The following is a 14,169-nucleotide window of genomic DNA, read 5'->3' on the forward strand; positions in this document are numbered from 1 at the left end:
TTTCTCCTTGGTTCCAGACATGAACGGCAGGAAACCTCAATTTTAAGAGTGAGAGCAAACTGATAAGCAGCTGCCTTCTCTGAGTAGTATCCGTAGTATTTGGGGTTTATAATGCTTTTGCTTTTAATATGAAAACAGCTATAAAGTATGAAATAGTAAATGCCTGCTGGGATGCCAGTAATTGGGGAAATTGTTGCTTTAGGCAAATCACAGTTCCTTTAACCTATGTTAGCAATGCAGTCCTGTGAAAGGTTGACATATTTTGTACATGTAAATTCATTCTTGTTTTATCTTTCACATTAAGTACGAGCGGCACATACTAGCTGTCATATTATCCTGCATCCTCATAGGCACTATGTCCTTGCCTCCCATTTTGCATTGAAGATTTCTCTCTGACTGACTGCAGTGAAGTCTGGCTGATAATGTTCATCCAGAAGCAATTCCTCCCTCGCTGGAGAGCTTTAATCCGTTCCTGGAAACAAATGATGTTGTTTTGACCTTTGCCTTTTTGTCAGAATAGATCCTTGTGCTGTATTGAGTGAATGGATGTTTTTTGTCTTTTGGGGGCTTTTTTTTTCTTCTAATCATGGCCACACAAAACTCTAAGAGAAGTATAAGCATCTCTCAAAACACAGCATGGTGCTATTTTTAAGAAAGTTGAATTCCAAATTGAATGAGAATTACTTACATTACGCTTTTAATCTGCAATATAGTGACTACTCGAGAGCAATTAAGATTAATAGGCTTACTTATCCTCTGTGCAACACAAGACCTTCCTTATCTGAAGATTGCGGTAGGCGATACGGAAACTAAATACAGCGTTCCTCAAGTGGGCTTTGAAAAGTCACAGATCATCTTTTGATGATAAATCTTCATTTCAGTTGTTCATTAGTTTTTTTATTATATGGGCAACAGCGTTAATTTAATGCTGATAATCAATTCCATGTGTTGAATATTAATAGAAAAACTTTATAGATGGTGATATTAAAGAATTAAAAGGACTTCTACTCTGTTCTTTATTATTTGCGCAAGTGTAATTAAAGAATTTCCCTAGACTATCCTGTCTGTGTACCAGCTTAAGCTCAGTGTAATTTTGAGCATTTACCCTTCCCATCTTAAAAAAAGAAATTTAAAAAAATCCAGGCTTATCCTTAATAATAACGGTAAGACCTAAATTGCTCTTCCTTAGTTTTGTCTAAACCATTTTAATTTTCTGGCACAAAATGTGAAAATAGAGAACTTGATAGACATAAGTGCATTTGTCATGCATAGGAATGGCTCCAAGAAAATGAATTAAACAACAAAAAAAAATTCAATAAAATCAAAAACACAAAGCCTGTGGCAAAATAATCATAGATAGCAAAAGAATTTAACTCCCCTCTGCAGAGGAAATGTTAAGAAATGTGTAGTTTTAATAATAATGTTGTCACAAGAAATTAGGAATAGAAGCTCCAGGCCAACTTCTGGCAAGTCCCGAGTGGTTACAGAAAGTCCAGAAGTAGAAGAGAAACTGTTTCACTGCTTAAGCAGATGCGTGAAGTAAGAGTCTCTTTGTAGATGGTCTCTGAGGCAAAAGAGAAGGCGACTGGGCCAGACCTCTCTCACGGGATTGCAAGGAAAACCAAACACAGCATCCACCCCCTTTCCCTTTGCTGTGTTCCACTGGGTGCACTGGCTCTCTGGCTTTTGGGGACTGGGGATTTCTTCTCATTCATTTGCAAGCTAAAGCAAGAAAAGACCCCAAAGATTCACTAGCCTTTCTCATGCAATAATTCGTATGTCCAGAGCAAATCTAAAGAAAAACATATTTTGCATTGTGGATATGTATTTCTTTTCTTGCTAGTAATATTTCTAATTACATTATCTTTTCACCTCTCTCCAGAAAGAATGGCAATGTGCATCTTTATATAGTCTCAGAGAAGTATACTAATTTATTTTTTTTCTTTTTCTGACTTCTAGGAGAGGATATGCACAGCAAGAGGTAAGGCTGTTCCCCAATTATGTTTGAAATATTAATTACAGCATACTTTTCCCATACAACCTGTGTTGTGAAACTCATTGCTGCTTGGGTGTTTTAGAGGCCAGAAATATGAAACAGTTCAAAAAGTTCACGAGGCATAGATTCACTGGGGGATAGTAACCATCATGGCACAAAGGGAACCTCCAGGCTAGGAGATTGCTGCTTGACAAACTGCCAAAACCAGTTTCCCTCCACACTGGCTGTGGTTTTTTATGGCACGTCTCATCATCTGCCGCTGCTGACTGCCGTGGGCCTGGCACTGGACTGCACAGACCTTCTCTACAACTCACTGTAATCTGTTCTTGCAGCATGTTTTTCTCCAGCAACAAGTAACACGGAGTTTCCTCCAGAAACTTGAACGAACTCATTTAATAATTAGAAAGTTTTCCAAAATACCTTTCTATCATAAAGGCTGGTACTTACTGCTGAGAACTAGATCGGTTTTGCTAATCTTGAGGTGTGTATCTGGAGCTTACTGCTCCTTATTCAGTGGTGTTTTACAAACTGCAATCTTTCTGTTGTTCTGCTGTGATTTTTCCTCCCTTTGCAGAGCTGATTTGTGTCTCTTAATTCAGATACAGAACTTCCCCCTCTCCCAGGGTTTAGTTTTGGCCAAGAAACTTGGCTGAAATAGTGCCACCAAGTTTTGGGAGGAGCGTGGGGACAAAGGTATTGATTTTTCTGAGAAAATCTGATCCCAATTTACAAAACAGCAAGCAATGTGCATCGGCATGTCATTTGCAGAAAACTGGAGGTGCAGAGTAATTAACAACATGCTTACCAAAAATGACCCATGTTTAGCTGTGTCGTACCTGAGAGGAGCCATATCGTCCTGTCGGTCCTCTCTGTGCAGCCTCCCAGGGTCTTTTCCCTCACATCAGCGTGCTTTTCTCACTGCATGCTGCATACAGAAAGAAATCATACATAAGCTGTAAAGAAAACAAGTGAGAGAATTCTTCTCTGTCTTACTGGTATTGTGAATTAAAGTATATTTGTGGTTGGGAACTACACATTTAAAAGCCACAGAAGTATATAAATATATAGAAATTAAAGCGAAGATACTGCAGTAGAAGCATAAGAAATCAAATCACGTCAGGTTTTTAATAGCTGAATCACAGACTTTATTGCAGATTCCCATAGATTTCCTTTCTACCTAGTGGGGATCATTTTTTGTCTGCCATTGTCTCCCTGCCGTCTCCGACACACACCACACTATAGTGTTCTTGGGCTCTGACAGAAGTTCTCGAGTTAAATAATTTAGAGAATCAACAGATAAACTGGAAATTTGCTTTTATATTAGGCAAACAAAATAGTGGACTGTAAAGTGATTTTACTACATGAGGTGCTTAGCAGTGTTCTACTTCTCACCGACTGTGGAAGTATCCAGGTGGCTGCCGTACAAAAGGCTCTGAAGGGACCTGTGTTTTTAGGATTTCTTTCCAATCTTAACTCAAACACAAATGACCTGCACTTTAATTGTTGCTGCCTAATTAATCCCTTTCTCATTTTCTTTTGTAGCAACAGCAGTTGCTGAGACCTTCTCTTCTCAGACCAGAGGTACCCCTATTTTTTCATTTCTTAATTATTCTGTAACTTTTTTAATGGCTTTTACATAATTTCCTTGTCTGTCGTAGGTAATATTTTTCCTTCTGACTGTTTTAGATGAAAAGGAAAGTCTTGACATTGTTGCCCCATTTATGTTGTTTTAATTAAATACCTTAAATTTACTGCATCTTGGTATTTTCCCCTTGAGCATCTTTTAGTTGCTCCCATGGACTTCATCACACAGACCAAAAGCTTTCCTAGTTTCTTGTCCAGATTCACAGAGAGAATAATTTCCTTGCTGTCCAACCGCAATCTATTTTTTCAGATGTCAGTCAACTGATAAGTGATTATTGTACCTAAGAGATGAACCAAGCAGTTGGCCTGCCAAGGTAATGAAAGCATTAGCACACTGCTATGAAGTGCAAAGGCCGCTCTGGATTATAAACCCAATGCTTACTATTTCAAATCTTTTAGGTGCACTATCATTTCCAGAATAAGCAATGGAGCAAATGTAGCTTTTGTGAGACGTTGCTATCAATGGTATTTTTGTAGCACAGAATAGTGATAGTTTGTGTAAGTAATTACAATGAGATGCTCTGACACAACTTTAAATTCATTGGAAAGGAGAAAAACCTCTAGGAGGCTGTGAGATGGAGACAACATGCCATCCCTTGCCAAAACCCAAGCTCTGGTGCTCTGTGTCCATTCTGCAGTTCAGAGGTTTTCTACAGAGCAGCCTAATACCAAACAGTGCATGAAACGAGCTTATAGACACACTGGCGCTTTTGTAGGATACAGACAAGTACTTAGCTTGTTCCAGTGCTGTTCATGATTGTTGGTGGTTTAGAAAACATTAAAACAAGACAGCCACTGTAAGTGAAATATCCCTAATCTTTCAACACAGCTTTTTCCTTTGAGAGAGGCGCAAGAAGTGACGGCGTATTTGCTGTGAGTTCAGTTTACTGAGTAAGGCTTTTGTACAGGATAAGTGAGATGTCCCACACCAGAACAGCATCTGCATTTATTTGACCTAGAACAGTCACTCTCAGGGAATACATCAGAGAAGGAGTCATTTAAAGTTCCTGTTGGCTTCTCATCATGGCTCTTGACAGCTGTCAATGTTCCTCAAATTATTATCATTTTTTATTTTGCTTGTTTGCACTTTGAGAAACTGTTCTTTGTGCCTTTTTCATGCATCATTACTGTGTATACTGTTTGCTTTCAATCAGTGTTTCTCTTTTGACAGGAGTTAAGTATGGAGTCTGGAATTGATCCAGGGCAGGAATATTATGGGCAAGATTACTACAGTTACGAGCATGGGTATATTTTCATTTTTCCTATATATTTCTGAATATGCTGCTTTTCCAGGTTGGTGATGTTTATTATTACAGCATCTAATCTGGAGACTTCCCTTCACCACAGGATTACTTTAATCTTTGTGTCCATGAAAGTGTGTGCTGACAACAAAACTCTTTAAAAGTTAAAGGGGCGTTGTATAACTCTCTGCTTCTTTAGAAATCTAATTATTACGCTTGCAGAGTGTATACTCCCATCTATCATGCCGGTTTTGTATTCACTTTTTTATTTGCATATTTCTGCTGTCTTGGAAATTAATTTCCATCATCTGCCCCCCTTTTGTGGCTCACCAGCCTGAGTTCAGTGACTGATACTTTCTGCTCACGGTTCCCAGCCAGTGTCTCGCCTTTTACCTTCACCTAGAAAACCATCACTCTGCCTTGTTCTGATAATGCCCCTCTGACTGCAAACACTTCAGGGATGATTGCTGTTCTTAGAAGCTCACAGGGATTCTCCAGAACTGATCCCAGGGAACCTGCTCTTTCATTCCCTAGTTATAAAAAAGATCCCCAAAAAAATCAGGTACCTGGAAAGAAGGGCATTGCACTTGGGGCATTCTTGACTGATCCCAGAGACTTCGCAATTCTGGTTGCCCTCCAGTTGTAACGGGCTTGCAGCCAATTGCAGTAGGAAGAGGTTTTGTATTGTGTTACCACTAAGGAAAAAAGAATCTCCTCAAAGGTAGAGAAAAAAGAGAGCAAAGAAATCCTTGTCCCTTTGGGGTGTGAGCATGTGCATTTGTTGCTGTGTGCGGAGACATGAGTGGACATACCAGTGCACGTTATGAGGAGACGATGGTGTTTTTGCCAGGTATGAACTGCCTCAATACGGGAGCCGCCGCCGCCTGCTGTCTCCTTCGGGGATGTACGATGAGTATGGGGAAGTCGTCGTGGAGAATGACGGTGGCTACTACTATAGTCCGCATGGACCAACAGCAGAAGAGGTAAGCGTCTCTGCTGTGGTGATTCTGTCTCTGCAGTGAGAGGAAGGACCATTAAACCTTGTCAAATGTATTTTGTAATTGATTAGAGTATCGTTTTCTGTATAGATCAAATAAGCAGCTGTTCCAATGCTAATCATTGTTTGCCCTTCTGATGACCGATAAAGTTTGTGTCAGCACCTGTTTCCCTTTTTCTAGAAATAAAAAGGAATTGCAAAGTTTCTTCTAATATCCACATCTATTTTTCCCTCAATGTAGATTTCTAGTTCAAAGAAAAATCTACATAGCCTTAGGTAATTCCATTTTATATTGTTAACCAAATAGGGTATTACTAATATTCAGCCTATAACTGGTGATTTTCTACAGAGAAAAGCAGTCACCTAAACTCATTTATCATAAAGTTCACAACGGAATGTAAAGAAATTTTAAAATGTCAGTGGCAGCCAGAAGAAAGTTGATGTAAATGTTCCTTTTTTTTTTTTTTTAAATCTAATTTTCAGAGATACTAGACTCTTAATCCATCACATGGGTTTTAATTAAATGAGAAGAGATAACATTTTTCCTGTTGTGGAGTAAGGTAGTTGTGCACTTGCAGCCTGTTCTAGAACTTTCCCCATAATTTTGGTAAAAAGCTATTCTAAAACAGGTAAGTTAGTTTTGCTTTTGGGAAAAAATGTCGCATTTGTTCCTACTGACTTATTTTAGGGTACGAGTTTTCACAATAACTACCTTTCAAATTGTAATCAAGTTCCATTTTCATAATTTGCAGGGGATGAGTCAAGGCAGAGGTCCTTCAAGCAGAGGTATAAGCCAGAGAGCAGGGGCTCAAATAGAAGGTAGACCTGTAGGTGGTGGGATGGATCTAAGACATGGTACTGGAAGAGCATATAGGACCAGCCAGGGAAAAAGGAAACTAAAAGCAGCAATGCATTTAAGTCGCGTAGCAGTCAGTGCTCACAAACCAGTAGGAAGAACTGAGTCTGCTCGTTCTCCATGGAGGAAAGCAAAGATATTCCCGATGATTCTGCAGAAAGTGAAAGGCGGTAGGAAGGATTCCAGTTACGCCAAGTTAATGTCAGCTCGCCAAGCGGATGGTGACAAAAGCATGATTATCAGGGGAAGTTACTTCCAGAAATCGACAGATGACAGACCTTCAATGAGAAAACTAAATCATGTGTTAAAGCGCATTAGTGTCTCCAGAAAATTTCAAGAGCCTATTACGAAAGATTCAGTGCATGCGAGAGGAGGAGAGGAAGAATTTGAAAGAGATGAAGCAAAATCAGGAGTTTCAATAAGTATCACAGCAGAGAGTGAACATGAGGATAGTGATTATGAGAAGAAGAAAAAGAAGAGAAGAAAATACACTTCAGGTGAATCATCCACGAAGAGTAGTAGCTCTGGCTCAGAGTCGGAAGATAAAGACTACCTGAAAGTAACTCTGGACCAAGATGAAGCCACTGAAAGTACTGTGGACTCGGATGAAGAATCTGGGCACGATTTTGGGGATTCTGATGACGAATCTGGCTCCAGCTCTAGCAGTGAATCAGAGGAGGACTCATCTGAAGAGGACCATGATGAGGAAGACTCTGACAGTGATGAAGATGGTAGCCTGTCAAAGAGCTCATCTACACGAAGTTCATACAGCAAATCAGGAACTAGTAAATCCAGCAGTAGAAGAAGCACTGAAAGGTCCAGTGTAAAAAGTCAGGGAGGTAGCTCTCGTGGCAGAGCAAGGCGGTCCAGCCAGAAATCAAATATTAACTCTAATGCATCAGGTAGTGACAGGGACACGAGCTACAGGAAAACTTCAGGATCCAGCTATAAGAGCAAAACCTCCTCTGCCAGCCTGGAAATAGAAGACACGATAGAAGAGGTGTCAGAAGAAGATGAAGAAGAGGATGCGGAGCAAGTCAGCGCAAGCCCCGATGAGACAGTAGATAACTCAAATAAAGGAGTTTCTGAAACATCTGCCAATGCAAAAACTGCTGCTACTGAAGTAGACAAGAGAGGAAAATCAGCTATTAATGGCGATGATAGTGCGGAGGAAAGCACAGAAGAGGTTGGTACAGATGCTAGTGACAGGGAAGAAACTATCAGCAAGAACGAATCTTCTTGCCTGGAAAGTGAAATCAGTGTTACCTCCAAAGGTACTGAAGGGACAAAAAGCACAACAAGTGCCACTTCTGGTAAAAATGCTACTTCCCCTGATACTGAGAATCAAAGTTCTGACACCAACGTGAAAAGAAAGAAAGTAAGAAAAAAGACGTCCCAGGAAAACAGCCAGTCTCAGTCAGATGAGACCCTGGATGCTGCTGTTGCAGAGTCAGAGACTACTGGTGATTCTACATCCTTTTAAAAAGGAGCAACAGTAGGTGGACGTTTTGCAGTAAGGAGTGATCTTGTTTGCTGTGCCTTCTGTGTGATCTTTCCTAAGCAATACAGACTTGACCAGAGACAGACAATAAGAAAATGTCAAACCTTTCTGCTTCAGCATTTGAACCCTTTATACTGTCTTAAGGATAGAACTGTAGAAAACCAAACTAACATAATTCTTCTGAGAGACTACTCAGGTATACTTAGTGGTGGATATAGAAAGATTAGTTTTCATTGAGCGATGGCAGGAAGGACTACTTATTTTTCTCTGCTAATTTCAGTAATGTAGTTAAAGAGGCATTGCGTTGATTTTTAGATTTAATCTGTTTTGCATTATGCACGTTGTGAAGCGAAGTAACACAGCATTTTGCATTGGCTGTGATGGATAGCTCGACAAACCTGGTGGCACAAATCTATTAAGGGCCCTATGTTTGTGCAGATTATGTCTGTCACGAAATGGATAGGAAGGAAAAAGGATAAAACGTGGAATGAACAGGAATGTTGATGAAGATGAAGAGACTTAGAAGTCATACATGGTTTCACCTTATGTTCCCCTACCATACAACATTTGCTACTCTTCAAATGAGTTCTCTGCTGTAAACTTTAGCCCTGTTTTCAGGGAGGACAACTGAAATTGCAGCAAAGCAACACTCCCAAAACTGCAGAGTATTACTAGCAGTGCTGGGATTAAACTTTTTCTGGATCATGGGATTCGGGTTTCAGGTACCAGGGATGTACGAGACAGGAATGCAGAGGTAGGTGTACAAATTGAACTTGGTCAGAAAAGGAAACGGATTACATTTTCCAACTTCTGCCCTTCCCACCTAACAGTGCGGTCATTTTATTTTTTTAAACATCTATGTAAAAGTTTGAGATGCTTAATAGCAAAGCATTCATGAAGGTAACCATCACCTGTGTTCTATATTTTGTTATCTGCCTTTTAAAATTCAATAACCTCTAATAGCTGATATCATTCAATAGAGAAATCTTGTAGCACTTTCATTAGCACAGTTCCGCTCAGAATGAGCATGATTCCATAGGAAGGATTTCTGTTATTGACAGCGCAAGTAGCCTTTGTGTTTTCTTGTAAGAAGCAACCTCGGCATGATGTACCTCCTCATGGAGCTCTTATCTGTGCTGTCAGCATGCAGAGTGTGCAAGCTGTGTGTACGCACAGGCTGTGTGTGCTTTATTTACCATGCATCAAAACCCACAGAGCTGTTTCTTAAGCACTAGATTTATCCAGATAAGACATAAGAAGCCTAAATAAAATTAAAGCTTTGAGCCGGTATTGGATTAGTCTTGTGAGTGAGTACTTTAAAGCTAGTGCAAATTCTGGCATATGCGCCAAAGGTCTGCCAGGAAGTCTCTGTTAGATGGAGGAGAGAAAAATTTTCCAATTTTTAAGATAGTTGAGCCTGCTGTGGAGTTACCCTTGCAGGACAATTGGTGTTGAGGTGCACAGTGTGATACTAACTCTTTGACTACTGTCTTTAATTCCAGTTGAAATGTGAACTAGATTTCTGATCACTTACCTACTTTTGTATTCCCATATAGCGCAAAGTTGTAGCTGCACATAGTGTTTTAACGTAAATCCCATTTAAATTAGTCAGTCCTTTCATCCACCTGAATGTATCTGTGGGAAGAAAATTGTATGTCTTTATCAGGAATAAAAGAATAGGCATTTAAGTAATTTGTAAAAGTGTAACTTCTCAAAAGCTTAAGAGTAATCATCACCCGCTTGTACCTTGCATGATTTTCTTTCTCTCAAAATTGGCTTTTCTTGCATGCATGCGTATGTATTGCAGTGGGAGTTAACCATGGTGGTATCTGCTGCCTTAGTGAAATAACAGCGTTTTCATTATTAATTCAAGAATGATGGTAGCTTTTTTCAGTGTACTGGAAGGAGGCAGTTATTTTATAAACACCAATTGTAAATTAAAATACGTAATGAGTTTTGTGTAATCACGATTAGTACAAAGTCACAGCAACATGGAAATTGCATTAAGTCTTTAAAAACAATAGAAACGATATAAAATCTAAAGTCTCATTTCTCCACCATCTTCCATTTAATAGCAAAGCATCTCCATTGATCCCACTAGATTGGAACTGGCACAAAGCCTTACATCAAAGCTTTTCTTTTTTTAACCAGACAATTTCTCCAACATCATGCCTGTGAATTTCCCTTGTGCAGGTCCTGAGACCTTTCTCTGCTTGATGTGTTCTGCATGTAAACCAGACCTGCTCAGTGCCATTTTTGCACTGAATTTACAATGTAGTAGTATTCTGGAAGAAAACTTCTACGGCCTTCCTAGCATTTACCCATTAGTACAGTAGTTTCGTAGAAGTATCACGCAGTGGCTTCGTCGTCAGTGCCTCCCAGTTTCTGTTAGAAGGAGTTTATTTATCTAGTTGTTTTTCATCTCTCTGTGTAAGAGAGATTGCTTTATCAAAATATGACTGGCTTACCAATATCGTGATTTACGGAAGTAAATCTTCAAAAAGTAACGTCTGCATTCTCAGGATTCTCTAAAGAAGGTGCACTTCAATTTAATGGGAGCACGGCTGAATGCATCTTTAGCCAAAAAAAACTAAACCCAACCCAAATTTGTCACTACTTATCAAACCTGAAGAAAAACGTCACAGTTTTTATACACTCTAGCTGACTCGCGATATGCAGTTCATGAACTAAAATGGATTTATCTGTCTTAGAACTTTTTAGTACAAAGAATTGTTTGCGTGTTGAAGCATAGGTATATGATAGGGGCACACAGTGGTAATCAAAACAACTAAGAAATATCTGTGTACAACCTAAGAGGAAGCATACAAAAGACCGAGTTAATAAAAATTTATGTGAGTGTCTAGATAAAAGACAAGATAGATAGAAAAAGGGCAGGAAAATGTAAGAAGTAGTGCTGAGATTTAACGACATTTTTATTTATTGTCAAACAGTGGGCCAGAAAGAAAAGGATCAAGTTGATAGTCGACCCAGAGTATGAGACCAGCTCCACTGGAGAAGACAGCGCTCCCGATTCCAGCCAGAGGAATCGTCTTAATAACCCGAATATTCAAAACAACATCAATGGTAACATCTACATTGCACAGAATGGCTCTGTTGTCAGAACCCGTCGCGTTTGCCTTGGTAATAATTTAAAAGTCACATCTCCAGTGAGGCTGGGGAAACAATTCAAGAAACTGGACAAGCTTGCAGTGACGCACGAGGAGAATGTCCCACTGAACACATTGTCAAAGGGACCATCTTCTAGTGATAAAATGAACACAAGACCTTGCAGTGTCTCATTTGCTTCCTCTACTACAGGGGCCGAAAATATAGCAACAAAGCCAGGGGGCTCCAAAATGAAAAGCACAGAAGAGCAAGAATCGGTTGTTGATAACGAGGATGTCAAAGAGCCCTTGGAGTCGCACAGTGAACACACACAGTCAGATGAAGAGGAGCTCTGGATGGGCCCTTGGAACAACCTTCACATACCAATGACAAAACTGTGATTTTATTTTTTTTTATTTTAATTTTTACTTCAGTTTATAATAAACTGCGCTTTTTATTGTCACTGAGGAAAATGTATGAAATTTGTATTGTGCACATACGTTGTATACTACAAATGACACGCTTTAAAGTTTAAAAACAAAATTTGCACTCACATTTGTACCAATTAATTGTCCTCCCCAACAACTATTTTGACAGGCTCCCATTTCACTAAACAATACTTCATTTAAATTAATTAGGTTTTTTGGATCTCGATTTATTGTTTAATAAACAGTAAACTACTAATAAATGCACAGCAACATTTGGTTAACTTTTCAGACATGAACTTTTCAGACATGCCTAGCTTGTTTTTCTGTATGGTACTTGTGGCTATACTGTTTAGATTTGGAAATTGTCTATTTATGTTCAAGATTTATATCCAGAGCTCTTGATTCTGAACTCAGAGTAATAAATTAAAAATAAATCCATGAAAGTCAACAGAGCAAATCCTCGGCTGGCTTAAATTTAAGTAACAATACCAAAGTCGATAGTGATATACCAGTTTATGCAAACAGAGGATCTCGCTCAACGCCCAGCTACCAAACTTAAGCAAGAGTGGAATTGGAGTTTATAAGAGTATAGCAGTGCTACATAGAAAAGTGGGATAGAAGATTAAATAAGATAAAAATTGCAAAGAGGAAGGAAATGGCTAGCAATTAATCTTATTCAGAGTTACCTGGCCATGGTTTGTTCATTTTCTTTTGTAAATTAGCTCATTCCAATTTTCTTCTCTAGTCAATTTTTCATCTTTTCCTCTCTTCCCACATCAGTTCTGTTTTCTTCTTTATACGGTCTTTAGCTACAGGTTTTATGCTCCATCAATAATTGTCATCCTATGGCTATATTCCTCCGAAATAAACCAGGATGATACACGAGTCTGTGTGATAGAAATAGGCATTAAAGAGTAATTAATAGGAAGGGGATGGATACATTTTCAAGCCCATCTAGCTGTTGGGTTAAATGGTACAATCACCATTCCACTCCAATAGCGTTGAACGTAAACCTGCTGAAAAGACAAATGGATCATGGTGAAGAGGATAAAAAGTGAATATTCAACGAGGCTAATATGCATAAACGGATCTGTGAAGGGCAAAGGGTGTCAGAACACACACACAGAATTGTTCCAAAAACTTGAAGTAAGCATTACTTGAAAATACACTACGTAAATTTTGGCTTCTGCTTATAATTTCTTTTTGTACCTCAAAGTAGTGAGTCTGTTGTGTTACAACTTGAATAAGGAGCTGAGAAATGCCACTGTTCACAGTCACCAACACCAAAAAGACGTTAAAATACAGAGCAAAGTCTTTTTGTCCAATGTGATAGAGGAAAGAAAAAAATGAAGGTACATATTCACATGAGAAAAGTGTCCTGTTGTATCACACAAACTCTTTTTTCAGGATAAGATCAAACTATATACGGTCTTTAGCTCCAGGTTTTATGCTCCATCAATAATTGTCATCCTATGGCTATATTCCTCCGAAATAAACCAGGATGATACATGGGTCTGTGTGATAGAAATAGGCATTAAAGAGTAATTAATAGGAAGGGGATGGATACATTTTCAAGCCCAGCTTGCTGTTGGGTTAAATGGTACAACCACCATTCCACTCCAATAGTGTTGAACATAAACCTGCTGAACAATGTGGATACCTCTCGAAAGATAGGAAGAGTTGACAGATAAATGTGTGCAATTAGTAAGGAAATGATTGGCATTCCTCATTCTTTCCCTGTTGCTATAGTTGAAGGTTCACCACAAGATCTGGATGGCGATGGTTGTTGGTTCTGCTCTGGCAGGAAATGGACTTCCGCAACTGTGATTGTGTTTGTTTTCCCTTTGCACAGGTTCTCCTCCATGAGGTTCCTCTTAATGTTTGTCTTTAGAAGCTGTTCGCGTGTTATGCCGATGTAAATGTGACATTTCTGTCAAATACCTCCTTTTCAAGCTGAGGTTTCCGACCAAATATTTTGAAAGACAGTGCTTGTTTTTAGGCATGAGAACTGCTATGTAGCCTACCACACAAGGGAAAAAAAAAAAAAAAGACCGGGTATTTCTTTCTCCTAACTCTATTATCTTGGCATATTTGCACTTGGTACCTAACACAACATAGCTTTTTGGAGTTTAGCTAGAGTCTGAACATATAGGTAAGAATGATGGAAGAAAAAAAAAATCTATTCTTTGAAATAACTAGTAAAATGTTATATTTTAATCCTGTTTAAGATACTGTTATTATTTGACTACATAATTTTTATTGCAAGATCTCTCAGTTTAGTTCTTCCTGAGTACTTCAATAAGGGCACGTGCTTTTTAGGGAAACATTTTGTCCCAGCTTCTCTCAATTTTCTGAGGGGAAAATAAACCTGTTCCTTTTTCTAGACTCAGAGCTATACCAG

The 14,169-nt window shown here is 39.0% G+C and overlaps 1 protein-coding gene across 22 annotated transcripts in view; it reads left to right on the forward strand.

The window, feature by feature from the left end:
* PCDH15 (protocadherin related 15) overlaps nt 1-13,928 on the forward strand; it is an 811,115-nt gene extending 797,187 nt beyond the window's left edge. For 21 of the 22 annotated variants that reach the window (XM_063340181.1, XM_063340176.1, XM_063340174.1 and 18 more), the window contains 5 exons: nt 1,960-1,981; nt 3,539-3,577; nt 4,812-4,885; nt 5,732-5,864; nt 11,187-13,928. In XM_063340181.1, the coding sequence (XP_063196251.1) occupies nt 1,960-1,981; nt 3,539-3,577; nt 4,812-4,885; nt 5,732-5,864; nt 11,187-11,741 (823 nt within the window). In that variant the 3' untranslated portion in view covers nt 11,742-13,928. Of the gene's footprint in view, nt 1-1,959; nt 1,982-3,538; nt 3,578-4,811; nt 4,886-5,731; nt 5,865-6,630; nt 8,098-11,186 lie in introns of all 22 variants that reach the window. The other variant, XM_063340196.1, reaches the window with a different exon arrangement.
* The last annotated feature ends 241 nt before the right edge of the window (nt 13,929-14,169 follow it).

This window comes from Chroicocephalus ridibundus, chromosome 6, assembly GCF_963924245.1.
Source record: "Chroicocephalus ridibundus chromosome 6, bChrRid1.1, whole genome shotgun sequence".
NCBI classification, from domain to species: Eukaryota; Metazoa; Chordata; class Aves; order Charadriiformes; family Laridae; genus Chroicocephalus; species Chroicocephalus ridibundus.